Source organism: Boleophthalmus pectinirostris, unplaced genomic scaffold, assembly GCF_026225935.1.
Source record: "Boleophthalmus pectinirostris isolate CB_2022bp ecotype Guang Dong unplaced genomic scaffold, ASM2622593v1 HiC_scaffold_16, whole genome shotgun sequence".
Lineage (NCBI taxonomy): Eukaryota > Metazoa > Chordata > Actinopteri > Gobiiformes > Gobiidae > Boleophthalmus > Boleophthalmus pectinirostris.
This window is the reverse complement of record NW_026571095.1, coordinates 37,413,308-37,427,213: the sequence shown is the minus strand read 5'-3', so window position 1 is coordinate 37,427,213 and position 13,906 is coordinate 37,413,308. Positions and strand designations below refer to the sequence as shown.

Here is a 13,906-nt window from a genome sequence, read left to right as displayed (position 1 = left end):
AGGACAAATTCTCTGGATAATGTGGACGAGACGCTGCAGTTTAAATTTACAAATGCCTTAACGTCTTTTCAGATTTGATCACTAAGGGTAGAAAAAATCTGCACGATCCACACATGGACACAAGTTTAGTGCAGTACTGTGGAACATTTTTGGTTAAACAGTAATACCTCCACGTAGACAATCAGACGAAAGCAGAAAAGTTCCGTAGTGCACCTTTAAATGATCAGCAGCTTTGAGTAAGTCCCAGAGCAGCAGCAGGCAGAACATGCATCTCCACACATGCAGCTTCTCTCAGAGTTCTCCTGGTTTATCAAGAGTCAAACGAGACGTGAGTTCAGATGCAGAAGGTCCACACACACACACTCACACACACACACACACACACACACACACACACACACACACACACACACACACACACACACACACACACACACACACACACACACACACACACACACACGGACCTCCTCACACACACAGGAGCAACATGCAGCTGTGTTACCTTTCTCTGAAGACGCAAGATCACAGAAACCAGACAAGTGGATTAGACAGAGACTCCGAGAGACACAAACACACACACACACACACACACATACAAACACAACATACACACGCCACATAAGGGTTCGGTCAAGCAGTACCGGAGGGAAACAGGGTCAGATTTTTGACATTCAAATGTCTCTTATTCAGAAACTAGAGGAACTATTGAAATAAGTAAAGTATCAGAATGTAGGAAAGAGTTACACTCCAACAGGGTCAAGTTAAACCTGTGAGATTCTTTCAAGTTCAAGACAAAAAATTAAAAAACTCATGTCGGTAACGGAGGGAATGAAATATGCAGCACTTTTTGGTCAATAAATCCAAACAGTGATAACTCTTGGTTCTCACTTACATATCCTTAACAAACTGGTTTGAATATTTGCTTCATATAGTTTTCTACCATATGGTACAAGATTAGGTTGAAAAACCTCTGACTTTTTGACTCATGAGATTTTTTATTAAGAAAGGTCATGGTAACGGAGGGAAAAGTAACGGAGGGAAAATTGTACAAACAAGTAGAAGGTGCAGGATTTTACATCATTTGTTGCTTTTTTCTTCTGAATAACTTTAATATTACTTCAAAATGAAAGGAAACTATTTCTATAAAATATGTCAGTCCTTCCAAGAACATTTTTATCATTTTAAATACTTTTTTTTTTTTAATCATGTACCTTCATCAACAGTTCAAAGATGGAATAGATTAGTCAAAGATGAAGCTTGAAAGTGAACCTGAAGAGGATTTGCAGGTCTTTGAAATTTGGGAAATAATTTTTGTTCCATGTTTCATACATGGTCTGTTTAAAACATATGGAACTTTAGAACCAAAAATGGTACAGAAAAAAGGTGAACAGTTTCATAAACTAGAGCACATATGTATCTGTTCAATACAGTTTTATATCAGATGAATTAACTTGAAGTTTTTGCCTTGTTGTTTACTTCTGCTTGACCGGACCCATACACACACACACACACACACACACACACACACACACACACACAGACACACACACACACAGTGAGACCAGAGCTTTTCAGCACCATTATGTTTCTAATGGTGGAACAGGTGGTCTCAGACAATGGGAAGGTTTACATGAGCAGAGTAATCAGATCACCAGAGGAATCAGATAACCAATAATGAGATCTGATTTTAGTGTGTGTTTACAGCACGAGGGAAATCTGACTCTCAAAAACACCTGCTGACTAAGGCTGAGTATCAATAAGAAGTTGCCGATACGATAAATACCTCGATACAGTGAGGTTTCTGTTTGATACGATTCAAAAACTAAAGTCTAAATCATGTCTGTGATGCTAAAAGTCTTTGTTAAATCACTTCTTGTGCAAAGTTCATATGAAACACAAACATTTTAATCATAAAATAGTGAAAATGTCAAATGTGTCGCATAAACAAGTTTCCTTCCTCTGAACAAACTTTTACTTTTTACTTTTTTTTAAACAGTTACTTTGTTGAAATAAATGGATTACACGGCGGGATTTTCCTGTTTTTACATTTTGGGCTAAATCCCCCCCTTTTTTTTTTTTCAGTAATTCCACTCATCGCCAGAAACTAAACCAGGTCTAAACCAGGACTAAAACCAGGTCTAAAACCAGGACTAAAACCAGGTCTAAAACCAAGGACTAAACCAGGACTAAAACCAGGACTAAATAAAACCAGGACTAAAACCAGGTCTAAACTAGATCTAAACCAGGACTAAACCAGGACTAAAACCAGGCCTAAACTAGATCTAAACCAGGACTAAAACCAGGACTAAAACCAGGACTAAACTAGATAAACTAAACCAGGACTAAAACCAGGACTAAACTAAACTAAACCAGGACTAAAACCAGGACTAAACCAGGACTAAACTAGGATCTAAAACCAGGACTAAACCAGGACTAAAACCAGGCCTAAACTAGATCTAAACCAGGACTAAAACCAGGACTAAAACCAGGACTAAAACCAGGCCTAGATCTAAACCAGGACTAAACCAGGACTAAACCAGGACTAAAACCAGGACTAAACCAGGACTAAACCAGGACTAAACTAAAACCAGGACTAAACCAGGACTAAAACCAGGTAAAACTAAACTAGATCTAAACCAGGACTAAACCAGGACTAAAACCAGGACTAAAACTAAAACCAGGACTAAAACCAGGACTAAACTAGGACTAAAACCAGGACTAAACCAGGACTAAACCAGGACTAAAACCAGGACTAAACCAGGTAAAACTAAACCAGGACTAAACCAGGTAAACTAAAACCAGGATTAAACTAAAACAGGACTAAATCCTGCTGTGTGGACGTGTTTCTTCGTTTTCTATCAATATAATATTTTTAATTTGGTTCAGTAAAGTTTGGACTTTTTATTTTCTTTTATCAGACAAAACTTCTTATGTGAAGATTTCCTCGTCTTTGTTTCTCTACAGCAAATCAAGTAATCCAAAGTAATCAGATTACATTACTCACTTTAAGTAATTTAATGGATTACGTTACAAACTACATTCTGGTGTGTGTAATCTGTAATCTGTAGGGGATTACATTTTAAAAGTAACCTTCCCAACTCTGCCCACATCAGGATGGAGCTGACTCTGTTCACACACACCAAAGATCTGATTATAATCTGATTTCTGGAGTTATCCGATTATTGAAATGTCCCGTACACAGGTTATTTCAGTTTGCACATGCTCAGTGATACGGATTATTTACACGGACACAGAAAACACGGCGACGGCGGCGGAGACACGAACGCGGAAACTCAGAGGCTCTTCTGTTGCCGTGACAACAAATTCAGCGTGTCTTATCGCAATGAGCCGAAGCCGATTGGAGGACAGACTCGGTGAAGCGTCCGCCCGCAGAGTCAGCCGTGTCCAAAACAAACGCTGCAGGGGTCAGGGGTCACGCGACGCTCTACAAACATCACACCAGCCTTAAGACGACTTTACAACCACGAGACGACAACAGGGTGACCATATTTCTGTTTGTGAAAACCCGGACACCTTGAGGGAGGGGAGGGTCTCACCGTTTCTCAGATTTTTTTTTCTTTGTGCAATTTTTTTTTTTGTGCTTTTTTTTTTTTTTTTTTTTACAGCATATGAACGCGTATTGTGTATTACAGGCGGGTAGTAATTACACACGGGTGGGTCAGGACTAAACCAGGTCTAAACCAGGACTAATCTTGGACTTAAAGGTTGTATGGAGGATTTTTTTTTAGTTTCAAACTGTCAGTGAAAGATTAAAACACCATTACAGAGACGCAGCAGCTTTGTAATTATGAGGACCAAAAAAGAAAGAACGAAAATCTATCAACTGTGGACGTGTTGAGGCCAGATAAACATCAGCCAATAGAAAACAAGGCTCCCTCATTTTCTATTGGCTGTTAGGTTGTCAATCAAACTCCCTAGTATAATTGACTCGTCGGAGCGCGGGGATTATGTGGTTTATGCTTTTTCGAACTGTCGCTTCCTCGCATTTCGCACAAAGTTTGTCGCGACGGCGGACGAGAATCTACGACCGGTTCGCCGCAAAACAAAGTCCGTTTTTGAGGTCGCTGAAAGAAGAAGAGAAGAGGAAAAGGAGCAAAGCCAAACTGAGGTGATTCTTGGAGATCTCGTCCAGCGATTTCACGACCGAAGCAGACGAAGGGTCTAAAAACTGACGCGTCGGTCGCTGAATTACTTCTAGACAGGAAACTTCAACAGTAATTCTGAACGCGCACAAGGACTGTCGCTGTATTTCTCTTCCCTTAAAAAAATCCTCTATACAACCTTTAAGAGAGAAAACGCTGAGCAGTTTGTCCGCAAAGCGCGATCGGGCAATTGCCGCGTTTAACTCCGTGAGGTGTGGACCTGAGCCGGTTCTTTCTCCTGCGTCACCTCCGAGCCCGTCCTGACACTGAGTCCTGGTTCAGTTCTGGTTTAGTCCTGGTTCAGTCGTGGATTAGTCCTCCTCTTCAGTCCTGGAATCAGTCCTGGTTTAGTCCTGGTTTAGTCTTGGTTCAGTCTGTGGCGTAGGCAGCGCAAAGGTTTGATATAATCTTCGGGTTAACGGGCAGGTGCAGGTCCTGTTGTACCTGGGGGTCTCCAAAAATGGACCTGTGCAGGACTCTGTGCTGTTGGGCTCCATTATGGAATAAATAAATCTTCAGTTCGTTACATAAAGAAGGAGGAAAATAACAAAAGGACGACAGCAGCAACAAGTTTTAAGAAGGAAGTAAAAAGTGTTGCACCTGTCGATCCTGTCTGAGAAAAGTGTATAAAGTTTGTGCTGAGGTTTTACAGACTTAAAACAGATAGAATAATTGTAAAATATAAAGTTGATACTTCGTGGATTTCATCTGTCGCAGGTTATTTTTAGAACATAACCCCCACGATAAACGAGGGACACTGTCCTCTCACCTCAACCTGTGCACATGGACTCACACTTGTCTCGACCGGGACGGAAAACGGAGAATTTCTTGTACAAGTCGTTGTTAAATGTGCATTTGTGCTTCGGTGTGTTTCAGTCTGACCGACTGTTTGTGTCTCGCTCCTTCTGAGTCACAGACGCTACGAGAGACGCTCAGTTTAATGAACGGTACTGAAAACCTGGACATTTGCATCACTTTATAAAAAAAAACCCGGACGCCCAGGACAGGAAGCAAAATACGGACATGTCCGGGGAAAAAGGGACGTTTGGTCGCCCTAGACTACAAGCATTAGCCGCTAATCTGCTAACGTCTGCGCTAAGGTCCCACCTGCTCCTCCCTCCGGATCGACGGGGAAAAGGAAAGTTATTGTGAGTCAACTGCACAGATCTGACACGTGTTTTAAAATGATAAAAAGGTAAATACAGTAATTTTGAAAAAGAAATCAAACGAAATAAAAGCACAAACACTTACAGTTGGGAGTTCGGAGTCGGCCTTACGAGACGACAGCAGCCTGTAGGTCGTCAGGTTATTCTCAAAACTCCTGAAACACACGAGAAGAAGATCAACACGAGCGTCAATCACCTCTGATCCTCTGAGCCTCTGAGCCGCTCCTCTTCCTCTGCATTGATGAAGCTATAAATACATGAAATCAATCAAAACAACATAAAACTGAATAAGCATTGATTTCCTATGACACACATCACACACACACACACAAACACACACAAACACACACACACAGACACACACACACACACACACACACACACACACACACACACACACACACACACACACACACACACACACACACACACACACACACACACAGACACACACACACAAACACACACACACACACACACACACACACACACACACACACACACACACACACACACACACACACACACACACACACACACACACACACACACACACACACACACACACACACACACACACACACACACACAACACACACACACACACACACACACACACAACACACACACACACACACACACACACACACACACACACACACACACAGACACACACACACAACACACACACACACACACACACACACACACACACACACACACACACACACACAGACACACACACACACACACACACACACAAACACACACACACAAACACACACACACACACACACACACACACACAACACACACACACACACACACACACACACACAGCAGTGTAGTGGAGTAACAGATTACATGTACTGCAGTTATGTAATCAAAATATAAATGATGAGTAACTGTATTCAGTTACAGTTACTGTTTCAGTGAGTGGGAATTGGATTACAGTTACTTTGTTGAAATAAATGGATTACACGGCGGGATTTTCCTGTTTTCACATTTTGGGCTATATTTGTTTTTTGTTTTTTTGTTTTTTTTCAGTAATTTCACTCATTGCTGGACACTAAACCAGGACTAAACCAGGTCTAAACCAGGTCTAAACCAGGTCTAAACCAGGTCTAAAACAGGATTTAACAGGACTAAATCCTGCTGTGTGGACGTGTCTCCTCGTCTTCTATCAATAATATTTTTAATTTGGTTAAGTAAAGACTTTTTTATTTTCTTTTAGCAGATAAAACTTCTTATGTGAAGATTTCCTGGTCTTTGTTTCTCTACAGCAAATCAAGTAATCCAAAGTATTCAGATTACATTACTCACTTTAAGTAATTTAATGGATTCTGTTACAAACTACATTTTGGTGTGTGTAATCTGTAATCTGTAGGGGATTACATTTTAAAAGTAACTTTCCCAACACTGTCCACACGCAAACAAGTGTCTGTGAGGGAAACGTGAGGCAGTTGTTTCCTCTGCTGTTTCCCTTTTACTGCTAACGCTAATGCTAGTGCTAATGCTAATGCTACACATCAGAGCAGGTACCTTCCCCGGAGTTGGACGGCCTCCTCAAACTTCTTCTCGTCCATGGCCTTCTGCACCTTCTGAGTCTGAGCACAAACAGAAACAGGTCACCTTCTTGTGGCTCTTGTGGCTCTTGTGGCTCTTCTGGCTCCTTCGGCTCTTACCATCTGCACACACTCCATGAGGGGGAGTCTGACGGCCTGGTTCCCCACGAGAGACACCACACAGGCGGGTGTGTCTGAGGACGCCTCCAGGAGAGCCAGAACAGCCTCCACGCCCATACGGCTCGCCTGGACACAACATATACACAAATATATATACAAATATATATATATATACAAATATATATACAAATATATATACAAATATATACACAAATATATATACAAATATATATACACAAATATATATACAAATATATACAAAATATATACAAATATATATCATATATATACAATATATATATATATATATATATATATATATATATATATATATATATATATATATATATATATATATATATATATATATATATATATATATATATATATATATATATATAGCACAAGTAAATTGGCTAAAAGTAATATTTTTGCAGTTTAATCAGAAATGTGTTGGCCGTGTTAAAGTTTAGGACGACTGACCGTCCCTCTGTCGTTCAGTAGAGAGTCATAGAACCATAGTTACATTAGTAACTCTTGTTTTAAGATTGAACTAAATTTGGTCTAATTTTTCTCAAATAGAAGATTTTTTATTTTATTAATTTATTTGTTTATGTTTATCAAACAAAGTTTAATTTGAAATGATATTTTCCTTGATTCTGTGTCATAAATAAACTTTTAATAATTTAAAGGAATCTAAAGATAACAAAACAATCTAAAAATCTTTGTATTATGACATTTGAACATTATAATTTCCTAAAGAAGTTGTGATAGTTTTTATTTTTCCTAAACAGTGAAGAGTGAAGTGTGAGTCTGACCAGGATGCGGTCGAAGGCAGACGGGGTTCCTCCTCTCTGAACGTGGCCCAGGATGGTCACTCTGGTGTCGAAGCCCAGACGACTCACCACCAGCTGAACACAACAGGAAGATTATTATTATATTTATATTTATATACAATATATATGCACTGTAAATGTATAAAAATATCACACAGACTCAACACCAACTGAACAAATAATATCACCTGTTATATATTTATGAAAAATCTCTTCATGTGATATTACAGATAAACATACATGTAAAATCACACAGAGACACTTAGACCAGGGGTTTGTAGAAGTACACAGGTGCAAAAACTACTGCTATAACCACTACTGCTTCTACACTACTACTACTACCACTATTAGTAGTCGTAGTATTAGTATAGTAGTAGTAGTAGTAGTACTATGACACCCTGAGGTCTGTACTCACATCCTTGATGTTTTCGGCGGTGATGTTTTTGCTGTGGCGGTCGATGGCGCCTTCAGCCACGATGATGATGTTCAGACGCTTTTTATCCACACGATTCTGCACAAAGAGACAGTTCTGTTAGACCAACTCCTCCACACAAGACCAGGTCTGAACCAGGACTGAACCAGGACTAAACCAGGTCTGAACCAGGTCTAAACCAGGACTAAACCAGGACTGAACCAGGACTGGACAAACCAGGACTAAACAGGACTAAACCAGGACTGAACCAGGACTAAACCAGGACTAAACCAGGACTAAACCAGGACTAAAACAGGACTGAACCAGGACTGAACCAGGTCTGTGTTGTGTGTTATTGTATGGTGGTGGTTGGAGGGGCAGAGCCTCAGTTCTGTCAGTCTGCCCCGGGGCAGCTGTGGCCACAGACGTGTTTTATGTCACTGTGTGTCAGTGACTGGTCGAGTGCGTTCGGTGGATTAAACATGATCAACCTGTACAAAGTTGCGATGTGTAAAACCAGCCGTACAAAACTAAAATTATTATTGTTGTTTATTTGTTTGTTTGTTTGTTTGTTTGTTTTGTTCTCACCTCAGAGAGTTTCTGGCACAGACTGTCCTCCCAGCCGTCCTCAGGAGGCATCTCAGGGATAAACACCCAGTCTGCCCCACAGGCCAGAGCACTGACCAGGGCCAGATACCTGTATATACAAACAATATATACATATACATATATAACTATTATTAACATATAACTGAGACCAGGGCCAGATATTTACATGTAAAATAATAAACAAAAACTATTATAAAGATCATTCTCAATAAATCCATTACACCACTAAATAAACTATGTTTGTATAGATCAAACTCAGATCACATTGTGTTTACATTATATATGTTGGTATAGACTCTTATGACATTATATTTGTACATGATATATGTTTGTATAGACTCACACACCCGCAGTGACGTCCCATCACCTCCAGCACAAAGGTTCTCTGGTGACTGCAAACACAAACATAAAGAAAAACATGAAAACAGAGACTCTTGATTCTTTATTCTCTGTCCCCTGTGTGTGTTATAAACATGCAGATGTGTTCAGGACGGTGGCTCAGAGTGGACACACTTAATATTAATGAATAAAAAAAAACATCTTAATGATATTTCTGTGGTCGGTCTCCCTCACATCCTGTCTGCTCTTCTCTCCATTAAACCAGTTTATAAACCCAGGTCATAAATCACTTTTAACTGTTCTGACTTTATAAAACACTTACTCATGTTTGAAAGTAGTAGTAGTAGTGTAATAGTAGCAGCAGTAGTAGTAGTTGTAGTAGTAGTAGTAGTGAAATAGGGGTTCTGAAGTGAACTGTGTAGCGGGTACAATATCTCTGAAGGAAGAGGGTCTGGAGGTCTGAGGGTCTGAGGGTCTGAAGGTCTGGAGGTCTAGGAGTCTCTGGGGGTCTGGAGGTCTGAGGTTCTTATGGTCTGAGGGTCTCAGGGTCTGGAGGTCCGAGGGTCTGGAGATCCGAGGGTCTGGAGATCTGAGGGCCTGGAGGTCTGGAGGTCTTAGGGCCTGGGGGTCTGAGAGTCTGAGGGTCTGGAGGTCTGAGAGTCTGAGGGTCTGGAGGTCTGAGAGTCTGAGGGTCTGGAGGTCTGAGAGTCTAAGGGTCTGGAGGTCTGAGAGTCTAAGGGTCTGGAGGTCTGAGAGTCTAAGGGTCTGGAGGTCTGAGAGTCTGAGGGTCTGGAGGTCTGAGGGTCTGAGGGTCTGAGGTCTGAGGGTCTGGGGTCTGAGAGTCTGAGGGTCTGGAGGTCTGAGAGTCTGAGGGTCTGGAGGGTCTGGAGGTCTGAGAGTCTGGAGGGTCTGGAGGTCTGAGAGTCTAAGGGTCTGGAGGTCTGAGGGTCTGGGGGTCTGAGAGTCTAAGGGTCTGGGGGTCTGAGAGTCTGAGGGTCTGGAGGTCTGAGAGTCTGAGGGTCTGGAGGTCTGAGAGGTCTGAGGGTCTGGAGGTCTGAGAGTCTAAGGGTCTGGAGGTCTGAGGGTCTGGGGGTCTGAGAGTCTGAGGTCTGAGGGTCTGGTCTGGAGGTCTGAGAGTCTGAGGGCCTGGAGGTCTGAGAGTCTGAGGGTCTGGAGTCTCTGAGAGAGTCTGGAGGTCTGAGGTCTGAGGGGGGGGTCTGAGAGTCTGGAGGTCTGAGGAGTCTGAGGGGCTGGGGTCTGAGAGTCTGGGGGTCTGGAGGTCTGAGAGTCTGAGGGTCTGGAGGTCTGAGAGTCTGGAGGTCTGAGGGTCTGGAGGTCTGAGGGTCTGGAGGTCTGAGGGTCTGGAGGTCTGAGAGTCTGGAGGTCTGAGAGGTCTGAGGGTCTGGAGGTCTGAGAGTCTGAGGGTCCTCTCCCAGAAAATGTTCATCAAAACGTGTATAAGTTCTGTGATATTTTACAGTGAAACATTTGTGTAGTTTTGTGTTGATGTTATAGAAACTGTTGTGTGGGGTCATGATGTAGTAGCAGCAGTAGTAGTAGTAGCAGTAGTAGCAGTAGTAGTATTTGTAGTATTTGTAGTATTTGTAGTATCTGTAGTACCTCTGGGCCGTGGTCATGATGGCGTCCACCACCTCGATGATTCGGTGCAGGGCGGAGTCGGTGCCGATGGTCATGTCGGTGCCGCAGAAGTCATTGTCTATGGAACCCACCATCCCCACGATGTGAAGAACGGAGTTACTGTCCACGGCCGACTGATCGATCAGACCTGAAAGACGACAAGAAGAACAGAGGAAGAGGAGGAGAGGAAGAGGAGAGGAAGAGGAGCAGTCAGGAGCAGTGGGACCATCTCCAGATCTTGAGCTGGTCTTGGTCAGGACCTGAGCTGAAGGACCTGAAGTTTGTGTTTCGGTTTAATGGAGGAAGAAACATCAGTACCTTACTCCTCCAGCTGTTCCACTCCTCTCTGAACAATAGTAGTACTATTTGTAGTAGTAGTATTTGTAATATTTGTAGTAGTAGTAGTAGTACCTTGGTCCCTCAGCTCACTCAGCAGTCCACTCCACTCTTCTCTGAACAGTATTTGTAGTAGTAGTAGTAGTAGTACCTTACTCCTTCAGCTGTTCCACTCCTCTCTGAACCATAGTAGTACTATTTGTAGTAGTAATATTTGTAGTAGTAGTAGTAGTAGTAGTAGTAGTAGTAGTACCTTGGTCCCTCAGCTCCCTCAGCAGTCCACTCCACTCTTCCCTGAACAGTATTAGTTGTAGTATTTGTAGTATTTGTAGTATTTGTAGTATTTGTTGTAGTAGTACCTTGGTCCCTCAATAGTCTGCTCCACTCTTCTTTGAGCAGTAGTAGTAGTAGTAGTAGTAGTATTTGTAGTAGTAGTAATATAAGTACTTTGGTATCTGAGCTCACTCAGCAGTCCACTCCATTCTTTCCTGAACAGTATTAGTACTAGCAGTTGCAGTATTTTATTTGTAGTAGTAGTAGTACCTTGCTCCCTCAGCAGTCCACTCCACTCTTCTCTGAACAGTATTTATAGTATTTGTAGTATTTGTAGTAGTAGTATAAGTACCGTGGTCCCTGAGCTCGTCCAGCAGTCTGATCCACTTTTCTCTGAACAGTATTAGTATTTGTAGTATTTGTAGTATTTGTAGTAGTACCTTGGTCCCTGAGCTCACCAGGCAGTCAGCTCCACTCTTCTCTGAACAGTATTTGTAGTATTTGTAGTATTTGTAGTATTTGTAGTAGTATAAGTACCTTGGTCCCTGAGCTCCCTTAGCAGTCCGCTCCACTCTTCTCTATGAACAGTATTTGTAGTATTTGTAGTAGTAGTAGTAGTAGTAGTAGTAGTACCTTGGTCCCGGAGCTCGCCCAGCAGTCCGCTCCACTCTTCTCTGAACAGGTTGGCTCCGGTCAGACTCCCGTCTCCTCCGATCACGCACAGGTTTGTGATTTGTCTCTGGACGAGGTTCAGCGCCGCGCGGAGTCGTCCTTCGTGAGTGCGGAACTCTTTACAACGCGCACTGCCGATCACCGTCCCCCCCTGCAGGACGGGAGGGGAACAAACGATATATAAAACTAAAGTAAAGTGAACTCCATTGTTTGTACGTTTAGATTACTTCAGTTTGTGATGCTGTTTTAATATTAGCGTTAGCATTAGCATTGAGACAGTATTCACTTCATATTTTAATCTTTAATCTTTAATCTAATTTTAATCTTTGTTGTCAGTGACGTCCACCCACAGCTCCTGGACGACTCTGTTATCTTTAAACATTTACTAAATTAATTTACTATTTATTATTTCAAAAACACATGACAGGAAGTGGTGACGCTCACACATAAAGCCAGGCAGGAAGTGGTGACACTCACACAAACTCATAGACAGGAAGTGGTGATGCTCATACAAACTCATAGACAGGAAGTGGTGACGCTCACATATAAAGCCAGGCAGGAAGTGGTGACACTCACACAAACTCATAGACAGGAAGTGGTGACGCTCATACAAACTCATAGACAGGAAGTGGTGACGCTCACATATAAAGCCAGGCAGGAAGTGGTGACACTCACACAAACTCATAGACAGGAAGTGGTGACACTCATACAAACTCATAGACAGGAAGTGGTGACACTCATACAAACTCATAGACAGGAAGTGGTGACGCTCACATATAAAGCCAGGCAGGAAGTGGTGACACTCACATATAAAGCAGGCAGGAAGTGGTGACACTCACACAAACTCATAGACAGGAAGTGGTGACGCTCATACAAACTCATAGACAGGAAGTGGTGACGCTCATATAAAGCCAGGCAGGAAGTGGTGACGCTCACATAAAAGCAGGCAGGAAGTGGTGACACTCACACAAACTCATAGACAGGAAGTGGTGACGCTCATACAAACTCATAGACAGGAAGTGGTGACGCTCATACAAACTCATAGACAGGAAGTGGTGACGCTCACATATAAACCTGGGCAGGAAGTGGTTATGCTCACACACACGTGGAAAGGAAGTGAGGACGCTAACACATACTCATGGACAGGAAGTGGTGACGCTCACACACACACCTGGGCAGGAAGTGGTGACGCTCGCACACACATAGACAGGAAGTGGTGACGCTCACACACACACACACACACACACACACACACACACACACATACACACATACACCTGGACAGGAAGTGGTGACGCTCACACACACACCTGGGCAGGAAGTGGTGACGCTCACACACAAACCTGGACAGGAAGTGGTGACGCTAACACACACAAACCTGGACAGGAAGTGGTGATGCTCACACACACATGGACAGGAAGTGGTGACACTCACTCAAACTCATAGACAGGAAGTGGTGACGCTCACACACACACACACACACACACACACACCTGGACAGGAAGTGGTGACGCTCACACACACACCTGGACAGGAAGTGGTGACGCTCACACACACACCTGGACAGGAATTGGTCATGCTCACACACACACACACACACCTGAACAGGAAGTGGTCACGCTCACACACACACCTGGACAGGAAGTGGTGACGCTCACGCCCACTTGGAAAGGAAGTGGTGACACTCACAGTGAGGTGCTGCCACAGGCTGTTTACAAATACCTTATCTGAGCAAACCTGTGCAAAACCTGGACTAAACCTGGACGAAAACTGG

The 13,906-nt window shown here is 42.7% G+C and overlaps 1 protein-coding gene across 1 annotated transcript in view; it reads right to left on the bottom strand.

Annotated features, from left to right (window-relative positions):
- Positions 1-13,906, bottom strand: part of LOC110155742 (ATP-dependent 6-phosphofructokinase, platelet type-like) — a 51,661-nt gene that overhangs the window by 32,877 nt on the left and 4,878 nt on the right. The window contains 9 exon segments of the mRNA XM_055152006.1: positions 5,418-5,487; positions 6,875-6,939; positions 7,018-7,143; positions 7,836-7,928; positions 8,269-8,364; positions 8,854-8,962; positions 9,222-9,266; positions 10,834-10,999; positions 12,094-12,283. Coding sequence (XP_055007981.1) covers positions 5,418-5,487; positions 6,875-6,939; positions 7,018-7,143; positions 7,836-7,928; positions 8,269-8,364; positions 8,854-8,962; positions 9,222-9,266; positions 10,834-10,999; positions 12,094-12,283 — 960 coding nt within the window.